A 24149-nucleotide genomic window follows, 5' to 3' on the forward strand; every position below is an offset into this window, starting at 1 on the left:
CTGCTCCCATGTCTTATGGTCTTATGGACCTGAATTAAATTTTGTTTGATAATTCCCATGGAGGACATTGGGATGCTTTACTATGTTAAAGGTGCAATATAAATTCAAGTTGTTGATGAGAAAGTGCTAAGTATACAATTGGATGAGAAACAGCTAAGTGTACTATTGCATGATCTTTCATGATATTCCTGCTTTCTCTCCATACCCCTTCATGCCCCTAATATCCAAAAATTTATCAATTTCTTCCTTGAATATACTCAAGTGACTTGGTCTCCACAGACTTCTGTGGTAGAGAATTGCACAGGTTGACCGCCCTCTGAATGAAGACATTTTTCCTCATCCGTCCTAAATGGCCTGCCCTGTATCCTGAGACAGTGGCCCCTGGTTCTAGACTCCCCAACCAGGGGAAACATCCTCCCTGCATCCAGTCTGTCTAGCCCTGTTAGAATTTTATACGTTTCAATCAGACCCTCTCTCATTCTTCGAAACTCTAGTGAATAGAGGCCCAGTGGAACCAATCTCCTCATACGACAGTCCTGCTATCCCCAGTATCAGCCTAGTGAACCTTCGCTGCATTGGCTAAGTTGTTATAGCTTGATCATTTACACTCTGGTAGAGCATAGGCCAGATGCAGGGGAATGACCCCACCACTCTCTATGCCAACAATGTGCCTCCATTCTCAATCTCATAAACACAGACTCTAATGTGTCAGTGTCACACTTTTATTTCCAGCACCAGGTATACTTACTTGTGCAGCACTCAAGCATCTCTGTGCTTTGGAGTCGTGCTTACTAGCATTGAAACTGGCCAGATTTGTTTCACTTAGGATCGTTTCCCTCCATCCCAAACTAGAAAATAGATATGAATCCCTTCAAAATAGATTCAAATCAAGGTGCCAAAGGTAAAAGGACCATACCTCGTGTAATTAAAAGATTTTTTAGTAATGAGTGGAACCTTGGATTAGTGTAAAAACAAAAAACTTGGATTAGTGTAGTTCCTCAGTGAATTGTAATGGCAGGAGACTGGATCTTGTTATACTTTCTTGAAGAATCTCTTGACAGAGAGAAGTCTAAGGAGAAGTTACCCCAGATCCCAGCACTTGGTTACAAAGGAAGATGCAGCAGGTCACCTGTTTTTTTTTTTATTCACGGGATGTGGGCTTCGCTGGCTGGGCCAGCATTTATTGCCGATCCCTAGTTGCCCTTGAGAAAGTGGTGGTGAGTTGCCGCCTTGAATCTCTGCAGTCCATGTGGTGTAGGTAGACCCACAGTGCTGTTAGGGAGGGAGTTCCAGGATTTTGACCCAGTGACAGTGAAGGAATGGCGATATATTTCCAAGTCAGGATGGTGTGTGACTTGGAGGGGAACCTCCAGGTGGTGGTGTTCCCATCTATCTGCTGCCCTTGTCCTTCTAGATGGTAGTGGTCATGGGTTTAGAAGGTGCTGTTTAAGGAGCCTTGGTGAATTCCTACAGTGCATCTTGAAGATGGCACACACTGCTGCTACTGTGCGTCGGTGGTGGAGGGAGTGAATGTTTTTGGATGTGGTGCCAATCAAGCGGACTGCTTTGTCCTGGACAGTGTCAAGCTTCTTCAGTTTCGTGGGAGCTGCACTCATCCAAGCTAAGTGGGAAGTATTCCATCACACTCCTGACTTGTGCCTTGTAGATGGTGGACAGGCTTTGGGGAGTCAGGAGGTGAGTTACTTGTCGCATGATTCCTAGCCTCCGACCTGCTCTTGTAGCCACAGTATTTATATGGCTAGTCCAGTTCAGTTTCTGGCCAATGGTAACCCCCAGGATGTTGATAGTGGGGGATTCAGTGATGGTAATGCCATTGAACATCAAGGGGTGATGGTTGGATTTTGTCTTGTTGGAGAGGGTCATTGCCTGACACTTGTTTGGCGTAAATATTACTTGCCACTTGTCAGCCCAAGCCTGGATATTGTCCAGGTCTTGCTGCGTTTGGACATGGACTGCTTCAGTATCTGAGCAGTCGCGAATGGTGCTGACCATTGTGCAATCATCAGCGAACATCCCCACTCCTGACCTTATGATGGAAGGATGGTCGTTGAAGCAGCTGAAGATGGTTGGGCCTAGGACACTGCCCTGAGGAACTCCTGCAGTGATGTCCTGGAGCTGAGATGACTGACCTCCAACAACCATAACCATCTTAAACAAAAACAGAATTACCTGGAAAAACTCAGCAGGTCTGGCAGCATCGGCGGAGAAGAAAAGAGTTGACGTTTCGAGTCCTCATGACCCTTCAGCAGAACTGAGTGAAGTTAGGAGAGGGGTGAAATATAAGCTGGTTTAAGGTCGGGGTGGGGGGAGAGAAGTTGGGGGGGGTGCTGTGGTTGTAGGGACAAGCAAGCAGTGATAGGAGCAGATAATCAAAAGATGTTACAGACAAAAGGAACAAAGAGGTGTTAAAGGTGGTGATATAATCTAAGAGAATGTGCTAATGAAGAATGGATGGCAGGACACTCAAGGTACAGCTCTAGTGGGGGTGGGGTGGAAAGTCTGACAGGGTATTATAGTTATAGATTTAAAAATAATGGAAATAGGTGGGACAAGAAAAATCTATATAAATTATTGGAAAAAACAAAAGGGAGGAGGAAGAAATGGAAATAGGGGAGGGAGTTTAAGATCTAAAGTTGTTGAATTCAATATTCAGCCCGGAAGGCTGTAAAGTGCCTAGTCGGAAGATGAGGTGCTGTTCCTCCAGTTTGTGTTGGGCTTCACTGGAACAATGCAGCAAGCCAAGGACAGACATGTGGGCAAGAGAGCAGGGTGGAGTGTTAAAATGGCAAGCGACGGAGGTTTGGGTCTTTCTTGCGGACAGACCGCAGGTGTTCTGCAAAGCGGTCGCCCAGTTTGCGTTTGGTCTCTCCAATGTAGAGGAGACCGCATTGGGAGCAACGAATGCAATAGACCAAGTTAGAGGAAATGCAAGTGAAATGCTGCTTCACTTGAAAGGAGTGTTCAATCGACACCAACACCCATCTGGGACCCTCCACCCCTGCTTGTCCCTCCGTCCCCACCCCATCTTCCAATCCCAGCCCCAGCCGTGTATTCACTATACCCCCTGACCTTCCCCTCTCCGATGCTGAACGTTCAGTGCTCAGCAAAGGACTTAGTTTCATACCCTTACGCCCTCATCTCAATGAGTTTCGGGCTCGGCACAATGCTGAACTCTTCTTCCGCCGTCTTCGTCTCCGTGCTCACTTATTTGGGCAGGAGTCCTCTCCCCGTTCAACGGATCCTTTTACCCACCTCCAATATTCTCCCTCCACCTCGACCCCTCCCTCTGGATTCTTAGCTTCTCTTGATCTTTTCATTGAGAACTGTCGGCGTGACATTAGTCGTCTCAATTTCTCTGCTCCTCTCACCCATTCTAATCTGTCTCTCTCTGAACTTACTGCACTCTGTTCTCTCAGGTCCAACCCCAACATTGTCATCAAACCCGCTGACAAGGGTGGTGCTGTTGTTGTCTGGCACACTGACCTCTACCTCGCGGAGGCTGAGCGTCAACTCGCAGACACTTCCTCCTACCTCTCCCTGGACCATGACCCCACCACTGAACATCAAGCCATTGTTTCCAGGACTGTCACTGGCCTCATCTCCTCTGGAGATCTTCCTCCCACAGCTTCCAACCTGATAGTTGCCCAACCTCGGACGGCCCGCTTCTACCTCCTACCCAAAATCCACAAACAGAACTGTCCCGGCAGACCGATAGTGTCAGCCTGTTCCTGCCCCACGGAACTCATTTCTCGTTATCTTGACTCCCTTCTCTCTCCCCTTGTCCAGTCCCTTCCCACCTACATCCGTGATTCCTCTGACACCTTACGTCACATCAACAATTTCCAGTTCCCTGGCCCCAACCGCTTCCTCTTCACCATGGACGTCCAATCCCTCTACACCTCCATCCCCCACCAGGATGGTCTGAGAGCCCTTAGCTTCTTCCTTGAACAGAGGCCCGAACAATCCCCATCCACCACTACTCTCCTCCGTCTGGCTGAACTTGTTCTCACACTGAACAATTTCTCCTTTAACTCTTCCCACTTCCTCCAAATAAAAGGTGTGGCTATGGGTACCCGCATGGGCCCCAGCTATGCCTGTCTCTTTATGGGGTATGTGGAACATTCCTTGTTCCAGTCCTACTCTGGCCCCCTCCCACAACTCTTTCTCTGGTACATCGATGATTACTTCGGTGCTGCTTCATGCTCTCGTCGGGACCTGGAAAAATTTATTAATTTTGCTTCCAATTTCCACCCCTCCATTATTTTCACATGGTCCATCTATGACACTTCCCTTCCTTTCCTTGACCTCCCTGTCTCAATTTCTGATGATAGACTGTCCACCAATATCCATTACAAGCCTACCGACTCCCACAGCTACCTCGACTACAGCTCCTCACACCCCGCTTCCTGTAAGGACTCCATCCCATTCTCTCAGTTCCCTCGCCTCCGTCGCATCTGTTCTGATGATACCACCTTCAAAAACAGTTCCTCTGACATGTCCTCCTTCTTCCTTAACCAAGGTTTTCCACCCACGGTCGTTGACAGGGCCCTCAACCATGTCCGGCCTATCTCCCGCGCATCCGCCCTCACGCCTTCTCCTCCCTCCCAGAAACATGGTAGGGTCCCCCTTGTCCTCACTTATCACCCCACCAGCCTCCGCATTCAAAGGATCATCCTCTGCCATTTCCGCCAACTCCAGCATGATGCCACCACCAAACACATCTTCCCTTCACCCCCCCTGGCGGCATTCCGTAGGGATCGTTCCCTCCGGGACACCCTGGTCCACTGCTTCATCACCCCCTACTCCTCAACCCCCACCTATGGCACCTCCCCATGCCCACGCAGAAGGTGCAACACCTGCCCCTTCACTTCCTCTCTCCTCACCGTCCAAGGGCCCAAACACTCCTTTCAAGTGAAGCAGCATTTCACTTGCATTTCCTCTAACTTAGTCTACTGCATTCGTTGCTCCCAATGCGGTCTCCTCTACATTGGAGAGACCAAACGCAAACTGGGCGACCGCTTTGCAGAACACCTGCGGTCTGTCCGCAAGAAAGACCCAAACCTCCCTGTCGCTTGCCATTTTAACACTCCACCCTGCTCTCTTGCCCACATGTTTGTCCTTGGCTTGCTGCATTGTTCCAGTGAAGCCCAACGCAAACTGGAGGAACAGCACCTCATCTTCCGACTAGGCACTTTACAGCCTTCCGGGCTGAATATTGAATTCAACAACTTTAGATCTTAAACTCCCTCCCCCATCCCCACCCCCATTTCCGTTTTTTCCCCCTCCCTTTTGTTTTTTCCAATAATTTATAAAGATTTTTCTTTTCCCACCTATTTCCATTATTTTTAAATCTATAACTATAATACCCTGTCAGTCTTTCCACCCCACCCCCACTAGAGCTGTACTTTGAGTGTCCTGCCATCCATTCTTCATTAGCACATTCTCTTAGATTATATCACCACCTTTAACACCTCCCTGTTCCTTTGTCTGCAACATCTTTTGATTATCTGCTCCTATCACTGCTTGCTTGTCCCTACAACCACCGCCACCCCCCCAACTTCTCTTCCCCGCCCCCCGACCTTAAACCAGCTTATATTTCACCCCTCTCCTATTTTTACTTAGTTCTGTTGAAGGGTCATGAGGACTCGAAACTTCAACTCTTTTCTTCTCCGCCGATACTGCCAGACCTGCTGAGTTTTTCCAGGTAATTCTGTTTTTGTTTTGGATTTCCAGCATCCGCAGTAGTTTTTTGTTTTTAACCATAACCATCTTCCTTTGTGCTAGGTATGACTCCAAACAGTGGAGAGTTTTCTCCCTGATTACCATTGACTCCAGTTTTGCTGGGGTTCCTTGATGCCACACTCGGTCAAATGCTGCCTTGATGTCAAGGGCAGTCACTCTCACCTCGGGAGTTCAGCTGTTTTGCCCATGTTTGAACCAAGGCTGTAATGAGATCAGGAGCTGAGTATCCCCGGCGGAACCCAAACTGAGCATCAGTGAGCAGGTTATTGCTACGCAAGTGCCGCTTGATAGCCCTGTTGATGACGTCTTCCATTACTTTACTAATGATTGAGAGTAGATTGATGGGGCGGTAATTGGCCGAGTTGGATTTGTCCTGCTTTTTGTGTACAGGACAAACCTGGGCTATTTTTCACATAGCCAGGTAGATGCCAGTGTTGTAGCTGTACTAGAACAGCTTGGCTAGGAGCACAAGTCTTTGGTACTATTGCTGGAATATTGTCAGGGCCCATAGCCTTTGCACTATCCAGTGCCTTCAGCCATTTCTTGATATCACGTGGAGTGAATCGAATTGGCTGAAGACTGGCATCTGTGATGCTGGGGACCTCCGGAGGAGGCCGAGATGGATCATCAACTCGGCACTTCTGGCTGAAGATTGTTGCGAATGCTTCAGGCTTGTCTTTTGCACTGATGTGCTGGGCTCTCCCATCATTAAGGATGGGAATTTTTGTGGAGCCTCCTCCTCCAGTGAGTTGTTTAATTGTCCACCATCATTCAGGACTGGATGTGGCAGGACTGCAGAGCTTAGATCTGATCCGTTGGTTGTGGGATCGCTTAGCTCTGTCTATCACTTGCTGCTTATGCTGTTTGGCATGCAAGTAGTCCTGTTTTATAGCTTCACCAGGTTGACACCTCATTTTTAGGTATGCCTGGTGCTGCTCCTGATATGCCCTGCACTCTTCATTGAACCAGGGTTGATCCTCTGGCTTGATGGTAATGGTAGAGTGAAGGATATGCCAGGCCATGAGGTTACAGATTATGTTCGAGTACAATTCTGCTGCTGATGGCCCACAGCACCTCATGGACGCCCAGTCTTGAGTTGTTAGATCTGTTCGAAATCTATCCCATTTAGCACGTGGTAGTGCCACACAACACGATTAGAAGGTATCCTCAATGTGAAGGCGGGACTTCGTCTCCACAATGACTGTGCGGTGGTCAGTCCTACCGATACTGTCATGGACAGATGCATCTGTGACAGCCAGGTTGGTGAGGATGAGGTCAAGCAGGTTTTCCCCTCTTGTTGGTTCCCTCACCACTTGCCGGAGACGCGGTCTTTGTCCTTTAGGACTCGGCCAGCTCGGTCAGTAGTGGTGCTACCGAGCTACCCTTGGTGGTGGACATTGAGGTCACCCCACCCAGAGTACATTCTGCCCCCTTGCCACCCTCAGTGCTTCCTCCAAGTGATGTTCAACACAGAGGAGCACTGATTCAGCTAAGGGAGGGCGGTACATGGTAATCAGCAGGAGGTTTCCTTACCCATGATGCCATGAGACATCATGGGGTCTGGAGTCGATGCTGAGGACTCCCAGGGCAACTCCCTCCTGACCGTATACCACAGTGCCGCCACCTCTGCTGGGCCTGCCCTGCCGGTGGGACGGGACATATCCAGGGATGGTGATGGTGGAGTCTGGGACATTATCTGTAAGGTATGATTCTGTGAGGATGACTATGTCAGGCTGTGGCTTGACTAGTCTGTGAGACACCCCTCCCAATTTTGACACTAGATGTTAGTGAGGAGGACTTTGTAGGGTCGACAGGGCTGTGATTGCCATTGTCACTTCCGGTGCCTAGGTCGATGTCTTTGAGACTTTGTAGCGGTTTGTTACAAGTGGCCTACCATTTCAGAGGGCACCTGTAGAGTCACATGTAGGCCAGACCAGGTAAGGACAGCAAATTTCCTTCCCTAAAGGGCGTTAGTGAACCAGATGGGTTTTTACAACAATTGCCAATGGTTTCATGGTCATCATGAGACTTTTAGTTCCAGTTTTTGTTTATTGAATTCAAATTCCACCATCTGCCGTGGCGGGATATGAACCTGGGTCCCCAGAGCATTACCCTGGGTCTCTGGATTACTAGTCCAGTGACAATACCTCCATCCCCCCCCACTCCGTTTGCCAACCCTTTAAGCTGGGAAATTGTGTCGAGTGGGGAAGAAAAGGCAAAGGTAGCACCTAACGAGGAATAAAAATAAATCAGTTGATCTTGAGGATTTGATGTTTTTTTTTATCCTTTTTGGTGAATACCATTGTAGACTTTGGACTTTCTAAATCTGATTGGGGGTTGGCACCTGAAGTGGGTCAAGTATAAGTGTCACTTCACTGGTCCACTTGGCACAAAAGGAAAAATGCTACAATTCAAGTTGTGTAGGATTTATTTTTTCCTTTTTTGCTGATGTCTACAAGTTACAAACACTGGAAAACATGAAGGCGGTTTTAATCTTTACATTAACTTTCTATAGTAACAACTAAAAAAATACACAAAGTAATATAGATTGTAAAGCCTTGTACATACATAACTGTGTGGTGCTTATAGAGAGTTGGTATTGTGTTTCTGTAACTTGTAGAAAGGAATCCAATTTGGTCACTTTAGCAATAATGGATAAGAGCAAGTGTCTGTGAGCAGTTTTTTTTAAAGCAGACAATAAAAGAGTAAAATAAGACTCAAAAATCCCATACTATAAATTTAACTTGGGCTTGAATTTAATAATGCTCCACATTCACTACAGGCAACACAATCGAATTAACTGCCAAATTCTTTTCCAAGTGCTGGGTTGGATGAGGAAGTTCTATAGCAGCATCTCATTAACCACCTTTCGTACATAACTGATGAGAATTTCAGCAAATCTGTATAGTCTGTTTAATATTTTTCATTGACTTCTCACTCCTTTGACATCTTACTAGAGAAGACGAGAAACGAATGATTGTGGTGGGATATTTGAACAGCTTAAGTCGCAATTGGTCCACATATGATTTATTTTTTTAATGGACATGCTTTTTTGAAGAGTTAAAACTGCAGGTTTTTAATAAGTGTGCCATATTAAAACACCTCCCAGAGATGGTGCTTTTGAACAAAATACATTCCTTTCTAAAGCAATCTGCAAAGACTGAAAAAGGAAGTTTAAGCATTGAGCAATTTAAGGAAATTCAAATGAATGACTCGCTTAAATGGTTAAAGCATTGTCAATTCAGTGCAAATTTTGAGGTTAGGAGGCATCCTGGATCCCTGATTACATTTTGAGTACTTGACTTTAAGAATGAGCAATGAGTTTTATTTCACTTGCCATTTTAACTATACCTCCATTTGATCTGCTATGACTTCAACAAATTTAGTCAGAATTCATATAAACTTTCATTAGAATAATGCTGTGCCACTTTTCAAAATGTATTCATTCAAAATATATTGCCTTAATGATACCACAAAAATGCACTGTTAACAAATGTAGCATCACTTCCAATTCAAAAAAGTTAGGCTGAAAAGACCAGTGATTACACACAAGGAGTTGCTCTGAAAGAGGCAAGAAAAGTCCAAACTGTTTGCCCATGAATACAAGAACTGATCCTAGTAACAGTGGCAGTGTTAAATTGATGTTTTATTTCATGTGACTAGGGTTTGGAGGTGGTGGTGGGGTGGGGGGGAGATGAGTGGTGCAGGGGAAGAAATATTCATTCTAAAATGAATGAGGGCAGTATTCGTCCTTCTAAAAGCAACCTCCTATAACCTCACCACAAAGCACAAATCTCACACAGCTTGTAAGAAATCCACATGTGGAAACCCACAGGTATGTTACAGATAAAACCGTTTATAGTAATGCTGATGAACTCTAGCTGTAAATTTTGTTTAACTATTCCCTGATCACTTTTGTTTCCCAGTTAGCATTCACTCTAGCCCAAGGAATTCATAATGGGGAATAAACTGGCATAGATTTATCAGTGGAATTTACACTATTAGGTTTAGTACAAGGTAATGTCGAGTGTAAATTTGGATACTAATCAGAGCTATTTTAATGTATTTGTTTCTTTCATTCCCTACTTCTATCTGCCTTATGCTGCTGCTTTTTTACTTCAACCAAGAGGTTAGAACGGTCTGGGCTACTTCATGGGTGTCATCGGTGCTGTCCCAGTGATTGGCTAACGGGAGGTGCACTTTTTGAGGTAGAAGTATTCATCCCTTCCTCCACCTTGCAATATGCTTGCATATCCTTCAAGGGTCTCAACTAGCAGCTTCAGCAAGAAGTGACAAAGTACCCAAATGAGGACAGATGAGTTTGTATGTTAAAATGGGATTTGGAGTTGCAACTGTTGGGGTTGGGAGTCCGATGCTCCACCACTAAAAACCCTGCACTCCCAACAATGCTAGTATTGTGATTGCTCAATTTTCAAAACTTGTTGGGTTTTAGTCTGGGATTTAAAAAGGTTAGGGTCAACAGCAGGGGAATAAAAATGGATGAACAGTTTTCTACTTTTTGCGGTATTGTTCACTTGTTTCGTTTGGGCTTGAATATGCAGAAAATGCTGAGGCGCTGTTGTTGCTGCTGCCCCCCAATGGACTACAGTTACATGTGCTTCCTGGTATACCAAGCATGAAACTGATAATTCAAACAACCCTACAAATGAATAGTAAAGGATTTGTTTCCAGATTTGATGAAACTTCATTTACATTAAGTTTTTTTTAACAATGGATTGTGTGGCATTATTAACTAATATACTTAAGAATTTTACAAATGATGATGACCAGGTTTCTGCGTCATTCTAAAACCATCAGAAATTTGGCTTCAACCGTTCAAACCTAAAGATGCAAATACTCATCCCTAGCTATAAATTTTCACAATTGCGTTTTCAAAATGAAAGGGCTTCCTTCTGTCTCTTTATCTTTTTCATCTGATTATGTCGAACATGCCGATTTTCTGAGAAATGAGGGTTTTGAACGTGATGTGATCAGTCTTGTAGTTTCCAAATTTAGGTCGGTTCAGACAACAATTTGTCCATTTTCAGGTGAGTGCAGCAACAAGCATAGCAGGAATAAAAGCACTGGCACCGCTGCCATAAAATAGATTTTCTGTGGTTAAGAAATCCATATTAAAATTTCAGATCCTCATGACTCTCGGGCCTAAAGGTGACGTGATACCAAAAAATGAGGGAATGTGTCCAAAATCAGCTAATACGTGGGCAAGACAAAACTAAGAAGTAATTTATTTCAAAAATTAGATTGCTAAAGCTCTTATTGTTGAATTTCTGTTTTGCAAAAATAACAATAGGATGATAATATCAGACTGTTGTATCTGCAACTTTTCATCTACTAAAAGGTTATCATCCTAGTTAGACAGTAATTTTGCTGCCTTTTTATAATCGTAAAGGAGTTATGTTGCTCTAATCTGTAAGTATCTTGCGAGGGAATATTTGAAAAAATACTTCAGAAGGTTATATAATTATTTATTATAAACTATTTGGCATGGTAGGGGAGGGGCTGAAATTGTACTGCAAGTGACCAAACACTGGCTGTAATATGATCTATTTGCCAGGAAGAAAAGTTTTCCAAGAAATAAGGCTTATTAGCAAAATTCCCCAACATGGTGACTTTGCTCTTTTGCATTTTCCTTAATTAATAATTTTCTTTAAAGTAAGCACCCTGCCCATGTTGGGGAATCAGGTGGGGGACATTTTTTTAAAAAAGCAAGTTAAAAGAATTTTCATAAAAATCCATTCTACTTCAAAATGATAGATTAAACCAGTTGTATCTGACTTTTACTGTTGGTCTTCACTAATATTAAACTTGCTTACATTTTTCATGAACTTCAAGACTTAAAAAAAAATACCAATGTTCTTTTTCAATCAAAACAACCTATTAGATATTTCAAGCATAAGATTCTATAATTAACAAACATGTTTTAAAAAGCAGGTTATAAATTTAATGTAACTGTTGTAAAGCATAGTCAAATAAGCTCATGATGAGATCCCACTTCTAAATAGGATTTTTTGCCAATTAATGAGTGGATTATTACATTCAAACCCCTGAATTTGAAGAATCATAGGAACAAATCTGAGTAATCTTCATTTGCTTTTTTTTCCCAGATACCTTCCTGTCTGTACAGCAATTGTAGATATAGCCTCTGATCTATAATTCACTGCTCAGGGACATTAACAGCATTCATATTCTTTCAAGCACACCTTCAGTAACAACAGAGTAAATTTCACAATGTCACTTGGTGATAGGATAGTTCTTGTGTTGTAAACTCCTTTTTTAAAAATCTATTTATAAGGCTTGTGTTTTGAGTTCGATGGGATCACTCCTAGGTTCTTGTTGTCCCTCGGCTTCTGGGGGGTGAGCTCCTTTAAGAATAGCCAGTCTCTCTGAGAGACCTCTCATCCTGGGGAAGAGGATAAAATCGTACAGCAGTGCTGCTATAGCGCCTCCTATCAGAGGACCTACCCAGAACACCTGCAAAAGAAAAGAAATAACAACATTGAGACATTAATAATATTATCTAATTTGAATTGAGCACTTTCCATCAATCTTTTACTTTCATAAAGCTTATGACAACTAGGGTATCGTTCCATAAATGCTGACATCCCAACAGTACCTCGTCCAAGTGGCTAATTTTGTGTGTAAACCTAGACAATGATGGTACCAGGCTATTGTACTATGGAAGCATTACAGACAAGTCAGGTCCTGTGCACATATACGCTTTCCTGCAAGGATCACTTGTAGTGATTAGCAGAAATTCTGACTATTTTTCTTCATAGTTTGAGGATGCTTGACATCCTGGCTGCAATCAGCTAACTTGGCTTAACCCATAAGAGCTTAATGATCTGATGATTCAGTCGCTATCCTGAGTTAAGCATTTTTAATATATTTTACACAGGTTTGGCACAGTATAACACTGGCATGTAAAGACTGTACAACTGCATCAATTTAGTAGAACATTGAAAAGAAGTGGCCGTGAAAACCAGGATAATCCTTTGTTCCTTCCCTCACCCAGCCAAAGTAAGATTTTCTGATTTTGCCCAATGTCTGCAATTATACACATTGCAGTTTCTACAATAACATCCATCTTTTTCACTGCTTTATAATTTATTTAAATACTTTTTGTAAGGTTAGTAAACAAATAAGGTTACCTTCTACCAGACCACTTAGTGATCCAGTGAGATTTTTTCATTTCTCATGACAGGCTTCCTTATGAATTCCCTAAATGAGATTGCTAATTTAGTGACAATTTGTGCTGAATTATGGACAATTTTGGTTTTTAATTAAAACATAAATCCCTCTTTAGAAGTTTTAAAGCCCAGGAGGAGGCCATTTAGCTTTTTAAATGAGTCTTTCAGGTTACTTGAAAATCATAAGTGTGCTTAAAGAGTAGGCTTTATTTAGATGGAGAATGGCTTGCTAACTGGTATATGGGGACTTATATAGAACTTTTGAAATTTCCGAACTGATACATTCTCTGAACTGCAGCAAATACATGTGCAACCTTTAAAAGAGCTTCACAATGGAGTATAAGATCAGCTGCACACTAGGACACAACCTCATTAAAGAAGTACCCTTGCCCTCATTGTAATAAATTGAAATCCTTGAGCTGTATTTGAGGAATCCTTGGTCATGGGTTAGAGTGATGGGTAACTTATTCCTTAAAGTTCTCGGGGTACAAAAACCCCCATGGTTCCTAACTTGGTGTGTTCTGGTTAACTGGCTGGTGATTGAAGCAGTTTTGTTGCATTTTACAACAGTCTCTCATATTTTCATTTTTTTAAGCACGTGTTCTTTGTACAGTTGCCCTGTATGTTAGCTGAATTCAGTTTGTTCTTACCCAGTGATTTCCAAAGTTTCTAGTAAGCACGGCTGGTGCAAAGGATCGGGCTGGATTCATTCCACATCCTGTGTAATACAGCTGGAGAAAACAAAAGATAGCCTGGTATTATTCCAGCCAGATATAAGTTCAAACAAAACAGTTGTTTTAAATCAATTCTTAAGTGGTGCTAATTACAGCTCAGCACCACCTCACGATCAAGTTTATTTCCCTGTTTTGATTTTAATAGTCAGGGCTAAACAAGTATGAAAGGAGAAAAGACCATTTGCCAATCAAACCTAATTTTTTCAGTAGTCCATGGAGTCCGATGTGACTTTTTGGCAACTGTTCATTCTGTCATAGCCTCCCCCAAGCTTATTTATCTCTCTGGTTTACAATCATGGAGAAAACTTGTAATATGACAGAATTGGGATTAGGATTGATACAGTAAAAATCAATTAAATTTGCCTAAAAGAGGCTGACGCAAGTATAATGGCCAACTGGGTGTGATACCTGTCTTTGCTTGATGTTCGTACGTGTGTACTTTCCAGCATGAGTTGCTGAATAGTGATCAAGAGCATAAGCCCTGGGTAACTTATTTTCCCTTCCTAGCCCAGGGTTGAGTGGGGGTTCTGATGGCCAATTTTAGCACCTCAATTGTGCCTTGCCCGAGATAGGCTAACTTAGTACACACAGGGCATATTTTTGGTCTGTGTAGCTCCAGTACCACACCAACATGGCATTTAGCACATATGATGTTAGGAGAGTACTCATTACCTTTTAGTCCAGTGTTGACTCTGCTCTATTTTAAAATCTAGTCCTTTTAGTAAAGCTGAGGTAGAAATTTGCAGACTTACCCCAAAGAAGTGACCCACAGTGAGAGAAAAACCAATGATGATAGCTGCTGAGCCCATGAATCCATTTCTGCGAATGTCTGTTGTGGCAAAAATACAGAGAACGAACTGAAGGGTAAGGAATATCTCCACAGCTGTACCCTGGCCAAGACCCACTCCAGCATGCAGCTAAAGAATAAAGAGAAATGGAAAATCATAACAGACCAGAAATAAATTTAGAGGAAAATATTTACGCATGTCTTAGAATACCTTAATTCCTTTGCCTGCTGACAAAATCAATGAACCACACAGGCCCATAAAATTCTACAGCCCTCTCCCCTCCCTTTTGTACCTGGGGTGAGCTCATTCTCCAGTTTGAATTCCATCTTAAACTTCAGGCACTTTAACATTTAGTGGATGCTACATGGCAGAAAGGAGTGCAAACTTTAAAAAAAGTGACTTAGTGAGCAACCATTACTGGATTTAACTGTCATTACTTCAAGAGCCAAACAATCAATGCACTGCAGTAACTCATCAAGGCTGCTTCGACAGCACCTTCCAAACCCGTGACCTCTACCACTTAGAAGCACAAGGGCAGCAAATGCATGGGAACACCGCCACCCCTCCAAGCCACACACCTTGGAGCTATATTGCCGTTCTTTCACTGTCGCTGAGTCCTGGAACTCCCTTCCTATCAGCACTGTGGGTCTTCCTACACCACGTGGACTGCAGCGGTTCAAGAAGGCAGCTCACCACCACCACCACCTTGAGGGCAATTAAGGTTGGGCAATAACTATTGGCCTAGCCAGCGATGCCCACATCCCGTGAATGAATTTTAAAAATGAAATAACCCAATTGAGTATATTCTGAACACTGGAGCTGGGCTCACTCAGTTTTGTTTCCCCAATCTCCGTAACATCTCATTCCCACCCCTCCTTTTGTGAATCAAACATCCGCTAAACGAGAACAAGCAACATGTCTATTGGGCTGATAATTTACTTTGAATATTAGTGCTCATCAAGTTGAGGGACGTCTGTGCTGGATAGAGAATGGAACTGTTCCACTTTTAAAACTAGTTTTTAGCATCAAACATCTGGGTAAAACCAAAGCACTGTCTACTTTTCCCCAATATTATGACTTAACCCTCAAGCTCAGAAGAGCACCATGAAATACACCAATTGTTTTCTTTTATTTTCCATACGCTACTTTTGCACGGCCTCTGAGTGAGAATGGCAACTTGCGCTAAACTAGGTGTAATTTCGAGTTGTGGAACCATGTTCACGTGGAACTGGATCGAGACTGCCCAAACTTCTTTCAAATAGGATCCTTGCAGCTAACACTGCAACGAGTCTTGATTTCAGGGAGAAGAAAGCCTTATTTTGGGGGACAAAATTAAATAATTAAAAAGTAATGCTTTAACCTACCTCCCATCATGAAGAGTTGAATTATGATCTCCTTCCACAACTGTCAAGAAAAATCTATGCCTGTGAATTTAACACTGGAATAATGTATTACATAATTAACTAGGGTTTTCTTCAGCATGTAGGAGGCTTATAACATCCTAGAATTAAATCACAATCACAATGAGTTTTGCCCAAATATCTAAGAACTTTTATGCTTAGCTTTTTAAATACCTGTCCTCTGTGAAATCCTAGTCACTTCCTAATTTCCATTTACCCATATAGTCCAACAAAATATTTTTGAGGAAAAGTTGCGTTCTTTTCTAATCATGTGCTTAAAAATTCACATTTTTCTTGCAGCTGATATCAAAGGTTCATTATGACTCTAATTATTCTTCATTACCATCTGCCCACTCCTTATTCTCTTGTGCACTCTACAATATATAACATTTTAAGAATAGGAAATGGAGCCAAAAACACACTGTTTAGGAAAACCAGATGGTCAAAGGATGAATTAGTAAGGCACATATAGTTCTCTCATTGCATATTCACACTATGTTGCAACATATAAACAGTAACATTTATGCCTGTCATAAGCTTACTGTGCATGTATCGTACAACAATGTTATGCCATTTTAATTGGAGACCCACCCCTTTTTTACATATGCTGTTTTCTTGGCTGAGGTACACATCTGAGATGCCAAACATTTTGCAACCCCTCATTAAGATATTTTATCCTAACAAATGCTTTGCTACAGCAAGCAGCTCATGGCAGGAATCAGTGGCACGTTGAATTGGAAATCCAAAGTGATCCAAATGGATATGAAAATAAAGACTCACATTTTCCTAGTGCTTTATTATATCTCAAAATATATCTCATTGTTTCACATATAATGAACTACCTTGAAGTTCAGTGACCTATTATGCGAGCAAATACATACAGCAAGAGCCCACAAACAATAATGTGATGAATAATCAGTTAATCTGTTTGGGATGGAGTTGGTTGAGGGAGAATGTTGGATAGGATGTGGCGAACTCCCTGCTCTTTGAATATTGCCATGGAATCTTTAGCATTCATTTGAACCACCAGAACAGGTAGATGGGACCGTGTTTAAGGTTGAGTGGGAGACTTCAGGCTCAGTAGTAAATATTTAGATTTGCTTTACTTCAAACGATATTGGTCTGAAGGTATCCTTGCCAAGGAGCAACGCGTAGTTTTCCATGTTTTATCAGAGTAGTTGATTGGTCTGCATAGATGGGCAAAATGCATTATTTTTTGTAACACTTGAACCCGCAGCTTATAGCTAGAACTAAAAACTGAATAGTACTTATTGGTATTGTTATTTCATTTTAACTTTTCAAATTTGGAGGTGTTTTGGAGAATTATCCTGTTTATGGTCATTAAATCTGGTAGGGATCCTACAAGTTTGCATTTGATCCTTAAAAAAAAAAATTTAATTAATTTTCAGTGATCTTGTGGGAGGTGTCCAAGTCCTAGTGATGGATTATGCATGGGTTCCTGTACAGCCTAGTGGTAAAATATGCAACTGAGTCCTGGCAGGCTGGCAATGGATGTTGCAGCCAATCCTTGGTGGGCTAGTGGCCAATTGTACATTTAATCCATGCCAGCTCTGCCAGCTGTTTTGGATTATATCTTTATTGTTGACACGCTAGTGGTGAATTATGCATCCATTTGTTGGAAGATGAATTGCGACCTTTGCCTGTGCTGTCTGACACTTAGGCAGTCAGCTGAAGGAAGGGTAGTGGATATCCATGTGAATCCTGGGAAGTGGGGAAGGTGAGAAGCTCCACCCATTATTTCTGGCAGCCAAGAAAGACTCACAATGAGATCAATTTACAGTTTCAATCCCCAAATATTCAAAGTTTAGGGCACCAAAATCAAAACCTGAAAGCATCTTGAATACTTATTACTGAAAGGTAACACAAAGATAATACCTGATGTGATTGAACTGCTTCTTTTAAAAGAGACACTTTTACCTTGTACCCTGCACCTTATCATGCCTTTCAGATACATCTCAAAGTGCATCATATACAATGAAGTATTCTGAAGTCAATTGATTTAGTAAGTAGGCAAATACAGCAGCAATTTTGTATACATCAAATCCCTAAAATGCAATAAGATCAACGACCAATGAATTTATTTTTGGCGGTGGTCTGCACACACCAAGATCCCACAAACAGCAATGAGAGCAATGACCAGCCAGTCCAATTTGGTTGTATTTAGCGCACAATAAAATCCCACAAACAGAAATCGGAGTAATGATCAGCTAATCGGTTTTGGCGACGGTTTGTGCAGCACAAGATCCCAAAATCAACAATGAGACCAACCACCAGCTAGATTGCTTTGGTGTTTTGCGCGCAGCAGGATCCCATAAATAATAGTGAGATCTATGATCACCTAGCCTGTTTTAGTGGCGCTTTGCGCACAGCAGGATCCCATAAATAATAGTGAGATCTATGATCACCTAGTCTGTTTTCTTGGCGCTTTGCGCACAGCAAGATCCCAGATGTATCAATGAGATCAGTGGCCAGCCAGACTGCTTTGGCGGTGTATTGCATACAGCAAGCTCCCACAAACAGAAATTAGATCAATGACCCATCTAGTCTGTTTCAGTAGCGTTTTGCGCACAGCAAGATCCCACGAGCAACAATGAGATCAGTGGCTAGTTGGTCTGCCCTGATATTTGGCGCACAGCAGGATCCCATAAACAATAGCGAGGTCTATGATCGCGTCTGTTTTAGTGTTGTTTGCGCAGAGCAAGATCCCACAAACAAGTCAGACCAATGACAACTGTTGTCTGTTTTAGTGATGTTTGCGTACAGCAAGATCCCGCGAGCAGCAATGTGGCCAGCTGGACTGCTTTGGTGTTTTGCGCACAACATCGCATAAACAGGAATGGATCAGTTACCATTTAGTTTGCTTTTGGTGCCAGTTTGCACACAGCAAGATCCCACAAGCACCAAAGAGTTGAGTGACCAGTCCTCCCTCCTGTATGTTTGGTTGAGTGTAGCATGTTGGCCAGATCGCGAGGTTAACTCTACTCTTCAAATAGCAGCTTGGGATCTGTTCGTCTAAACTGTACACCAGCCGGAATTGACACTCAGGCACCCACACTAACATTTGCAAGGGAGCTGGCACTTTTTTTTTACCAATTGCGTCCACAATCTGAATACACTGACTTCAAATGTACACATTGCCGTGTTCACCTTGACCAGGTGTTGTGTCAGAGACCCTATTCGTATTGCAGCCTTTATTCTGGGGTAAATCAACTGCAGATGCTAAAAGGGGTAATTACCAGCCAGTTATTCGTTTCTCACCAGTAAATATTTTCCTGGAGAAAGCAGTTGACATCATGCTAGAACACTGGTCCGTTTGCAATGCCTGTACATTTGCTTTGTAGCACTGTAAAGGGTGGACAAAATGTGGTTCTACTTGAAACCACATGAACTTTTCCCCAAGTTATTCCGATACCTGTACCTCCACAGCTGACCGAACCATAAAATTCGTGTTAAGTGCAAACCTTGGCAAAATATCTTTTTTAGACTTGATACCAGACTGGGAGATTGTGGAGTCTTCTCTCTGAAGTGTCCAGAGGTCTTGCCATGAAAATTCACCTTCTTACCGGAAAGGTTTGACATGTCTACATTAGAGGGAAGGGATGGGGAGGAGGGTGGGTTTTTTTCCACATGCCTCCACCAGGCACAAAAATTTACCTGTGACTGCTGGCATCTGTTCATCACGACCATGTCACTGAACTTTAAAGGTCCTACTGTTACCCATGCAGATCCCTGAGCCATACCACAATCACTTCAAAGGAGCAATGCAAATGCGAACACTATATAGGGAGCTTTTAATTCAATCAGCTGTATCTCCAGAACTTAACACGAATTCACAGCTGAGTGAAGCTTTGCTTTTGCCTCTTGTTTTTTCTTAAACTTTATTTTCCAGCAATTTACAAGAATAACAAATGTATATAACATCGAAGGCACCTCGTGCTCCCTGTCACACTTGCTAATATCTCAAGCAAACTCGAGGATTTTATAAACCGTTGGATAGATTTCTAAAACCTTGAAAATGTCTGGGCCGGAGGGTGGTACATTTAACCCACAGGGCTTTCATTTAAAATCAAATTCTTAAGCAATGTTAGCGCGCCTGATAAAAGTAACACTCCAAATAAAACCATAAATGAACAAATTCAGTTATGTTGTATATGAATTGAAACAGAAGTTAAGACTTTTCCTTAAAATGATCTATCGTTTGACATCAAATTGATGGAGTATTCTCTAAGGCTGTCATTTTGCTTTAATCGAATAAATATTAATCTCAGAACCACTCACATCAGCTAAACGCCTCCAAACACGCTAGATATTCAGCTTACATTGTAAAGCAATAATCACGAAAGACTAATTTCAATAATCGTTTGTATAAAGCAAAGCGAGCATCGGTCTACGTTTGAGGGTTAACCAATTTAAATACTAGGCACAGATTTTCCCTTTGTCACATTGGACCCTGGATAAAGGCTGGAGTTGGACTGCATTTTATACAAAACCGACACCTATGAGATAATCTCATAGAAACAGGAAGGTTTTTAATGTAATTTTCTAAATATACGGCTCTTCTGTCTTTACATATCGAAACTGGCAGATTAAAATGAGAACAGTAAATGGAACCGAAATCTAACTGAAGGCAAGACGATAACCCTTCCATTAATCTCATGCTCCGTGCTCTCCATTTTCACCTTGTTTACAATACCTGACTGTTGGCATTTTCATCGTTCAATAAATTTCACTGAATTAAATCGTATCGACCAGTCAAGGAGCTCCACAGAGAAATCCTGGACTCTTGTTCTGCTTATATTTTTAAATTAATCTTAAATTATGGCTGAATTGAGTACTGTAAATAGCTCCATGGATAAAACCATTGATAAATATTACCATATTTCAAAAATGAGGTGTTACTTGTACGTCGAATTGATTTGTCAAGGGTATCAGATCAGCCTTTTGAGACAGTGTCAGGTAATTTATTGCAGTGTTTTACAGGTTTTCGGGAAATGAGGAACTTAAAAAAAATTGAAATGATTTATTTACGTTTTGTGAACAAAACCTCATTTTATTTCGTTTAATTCCCAGTGAGTGGCCTCCCTAATTTTCCTGGCTATCTCTGGATTCTAATTTTGGACGAATGTTTCAATCCCAAAGTCCAGACTGATTCAGAATTCGGAAACTTCTTGAATATGTTCTCAAGAGCAGCAATTCTCGTTTTCTCTTCGTTCACCCCTTTGACTCAAGCGTTCACACATTCATCACTTTGACTCACAGTAGGCTAAACAAATATCTATTTAAAGTGTAGTAATCCCATTTAAATGACGAGAGATTTGAAAAGTAAAGAGCAACTTTTCAACACCTTCCATCCCCGAACTTCAAAATCTTTCAAAAATACTATTAATGTGAAGTGTCAATTTACCTGGCTTATTCACTGTTATATTTCCCTGTCACTGCAATTACATTAATTCCCACGTCCTCGTTCTTATAATATCAGCTGGAATATGACTGATATATGAATATTATATAAATATTACTCTATATTCAAGTCAGATATATTTTAGACACCCTTGCATTTATTGTTTCAAAAAACGTTTTAACAGAGTTCCAAATGTACTTTCTTTCAAACATTAAGTTGCCAATTAGATAAAGTTTATTTTTTTACAGCAATTTAATTTAATTGTATAGATCTTCGATTAATGTGTCTCACATCCTTAATACGTTTTTTATTTCAAAATGTGTTAGTTACCTCAATCCATTCTCAAAGCTATTTCAAATCTCGAGCCTGCTGTTTCAATAAACGATACTTTTAAAAGTCAAATTTTGGTCTTTACACCCAGTATATTTTTAAATGCCTAGTTACTCTTTTCATACTTTGATCTTCCAGGACATTTGCCGTTTTTCTTACCACTTTAATATTTGCTTTCAAAGTAAGGTTTTAGTTTGTACAGATTCATATTTTAACTTTCTTTTTCTTCATAAGTGCACGTTTGCCAACATATTTACCGTGTTGAGCCCCAGGTTGCCCCGTACCGAGGGAGGGGTGACCCCATACAGCACAGCTGCCCCCGCCACTGCCCCCAGGAGCTGAGCTACTATGTACATTACACAGCGGAATATGCTCAGTTGCGCCCCCAGCAGATAGGCGAAGGTAACGGCCGGATTGAGGTGTGCCCCGCTGACATGTCCAACCGCCTGTACCAGGGCAGCCAGGACAAAGCCAAAACCCAAAGAAACCAGCAGCACGTTCATGGGGCCCGGAGACCATCGCATGGTAAAGCCCAGTCCAAAAAACACGAAGAGCATGGTGGCAAAAAACTCTGCAAAGACTGCCCTCCAAAAGGAGATAGATTTTAGCTCCCACATCATTCCAGATCTTCCAAAGAGCAGAATATTAAAAAAAAACAGAAAATAAAAAAAGTGATGAAATTGTCTCCTGACTCCTCAAACGTTCCCCCCAAAATTTAATTGCACAGAATGAAGTATTTATAGGGGACTCTGAATCTGACAACATTATCTGGGGGAGGGACCTGTCCAGTTTGTCACTGCATTTAACTGTTTCATCTCAGGACACTGGTCATATTCCAATAATTTATATTTCTAGTATTCTCTGTCTGCAATCGACTATAAACTTGATAACTATGTCAAAAATACAAGAATGATTAGGAAGGCAACGAGGAGCCACAAATGAAATGATAAAATGTGAAAATAAATATTCCAAGTATTCTACAGACATATGAATAGCAAAAGGACAACTGATAAAGAGATAAGGTCACCAAGGGATGCACAAGATAAACTCTCAGACAATGAGAGTGAAATGTCAAAAATAAAGACATTTGAGATAGAAAGGAAGGACATAATTGATAAACTAGGCAAACTTTAAGAGGATAAAAACCCCTGTATTGCATCCACGCACACTAAAATAAGCCAGGGAAGAGATAGAAGAGGTATGAGATATATTTAACAGCATAGTGTCAGAGGACTGGTGAACAGCTAATGTTATTTCTATATTCAAAAGGGGAAATGGAACAAATCCTGGAAACTATAGACCAGTTAGCATTATGTTGCTGGTAGGAAAGATATTGCTATCTTGACTCAAAGATGTAACAAAGAAACATTTAAAAAAATAAATAATAGCATGGATTTCAAAAGGGAAGGTCATGCTTGACCAACCTTATTGAATTCTTTGAAGGAGTAACAAAGAGTAGACCAGGGTGATGCAGTAGATGTAATCTAAATGGACTTTCAAAATGTCCTCAATAAGGTATAGCATGGTAGACACATGAGTAAGGTCAGAGCATAGGGGACAAGTAGCAGAATGGATAGCAAGCTGGCTACAAAACCGAAAGCAGAGAGTAGGTTTAAAGATGGTCGCTCAGATTGGCAAAAGTTGGAAGTGGTATTTTATAGGGAATGGTGCTGGAACCACTGCTGATCACCACTGATATCAATGATTTGGATTCCGGAATCAGAAGTACTACATTATCACCCGATTTGGTGTCATTTGCAAATTTTAAAGTTAATGTTGAGGAAGACTGCAACAAAATACAAGAAGACATTAACAAACTTGCAGAATGGGTGTCTAAATGGAAAATTAATTTCAATATAGATAAATGTAAGGTAGCACATTTTCATAGGAGGAATAAGAAGGCCAAATACTCCTTGAAAAATAATATTCTAAATTGGGTAGAAGCTCAAAGGGATCAAGGGGTAGAAATTCACCTTAAAAGTAGCATCACAGCTCAACAAAGTCATAAAATTGCTAACATAGCACTGGAATATATTTCTAGAAAAATAGAATTCAGAGGCAGAGAAGTTATATTAAACTTACTTAAAACCTTGATATGACCAAACTTATAACAGTATGCACAGTTCTAGTTTCCATTTTACAAAAAAAGATATAGAAGCAATGAAGAAGTTGCAAAAATGATTTTAAAATAAGACACTAGAGCTAAGAGGTTCTAACTATCAGGAAAAATTGAACCAGGTGGGTCTCTTTTCTCCAGGAAAGAGCAGGCTGAGGGATGACCTGGTAGAGGTCTTTAAAATTATGAAGGGGTTTAATAGGGTAGACATAGAGATGATCTTTCCACTTCTGGGGGTGTTCAAAACCAGGTTCAATGAATATAGAGTAGTCACTAATAAATCCAATAAGGAATCGAGGAGAAATTAATTGGGATGAAGTTCAATCTCTACATATACTCCACTCTGAATTTATGTCAGCTGTGGTTCAGTTGGCAGCACTCTCACCTC

At 41.6% G+C, this 24149-nt stretch overlaps 2 protein-coding genes across 2 annotated transcripts in view; one reads left to right on the top strand and one right to left on the bottom strand.

Annotated features, from left to right (window-relative positions):
• The window catches only part of LOC144672705 (zinc finger CCCH domain-containing protein 10-like), a 51582-nt gene that overhangs the window by 14639 nt on the left and 12794 nt on the right, over positions 1-24149 (top strand). The window lies entirely within an intron of this gene.
• LOC144672712 (lens fiber major intrinsic protein-like) lies at positions 8498-22995 on the bottom strand. Its single transcript, XM_078534650.1, has 4 exons — positions 21903-22995; positions 14458-14622; positions 13622-13702; positions 8498-12255 (listed from the first exon to the last, which is right to left on the bottom strand). The coding sequence occupies exons 1-4, from the start codon at positions 22263-22265 to the stop codon at positions 12070-12072; spliced, it is 795 nt and encodes a 264-aa protein (XP_078390776.1). The 5' UTR covers positions 22266-22995; the 3' UTR covers positions 8498-12069.

Source organism: Cetorhinus maximus, chromosome X (genome assembly GCF_964194155.1).
Source record: "Cetorhinus maximus chromosome X, sCetMax3.hap1.1, whole genome shotgun sequence".
NCBI classification, from domain to species: Eukaryota; Metazoa; Chordata; class Chondrichthyes; order Lamniformes; family Cetorhinidae; genus Cetorhinus; species Cetorhinus maximus.

Coding starts and splice junctions, on each gene's coding strand:
- LOC144672712 (XM_078534650.1), bottom strand. CDS start 22,265: ATGATGTGGGAGCTAAAATCTATCTCCTTTTGGAGGGCAGTCTTTGCA. Junction 14,623..21,902: donor GCAACCTGGGGCTCAACACG/GTAAATATGTTG, acceptor TTTATTCTTTAG/CTGCATGCTGGAGTGGGTCT. Junction 13,703..14,457: donor CTGTGGGTCACTTCTTTGGG/GTAAGTCTGCAA, acceptor TGTTTTCTCCAG/CTGTATTACACAGGATGTGG.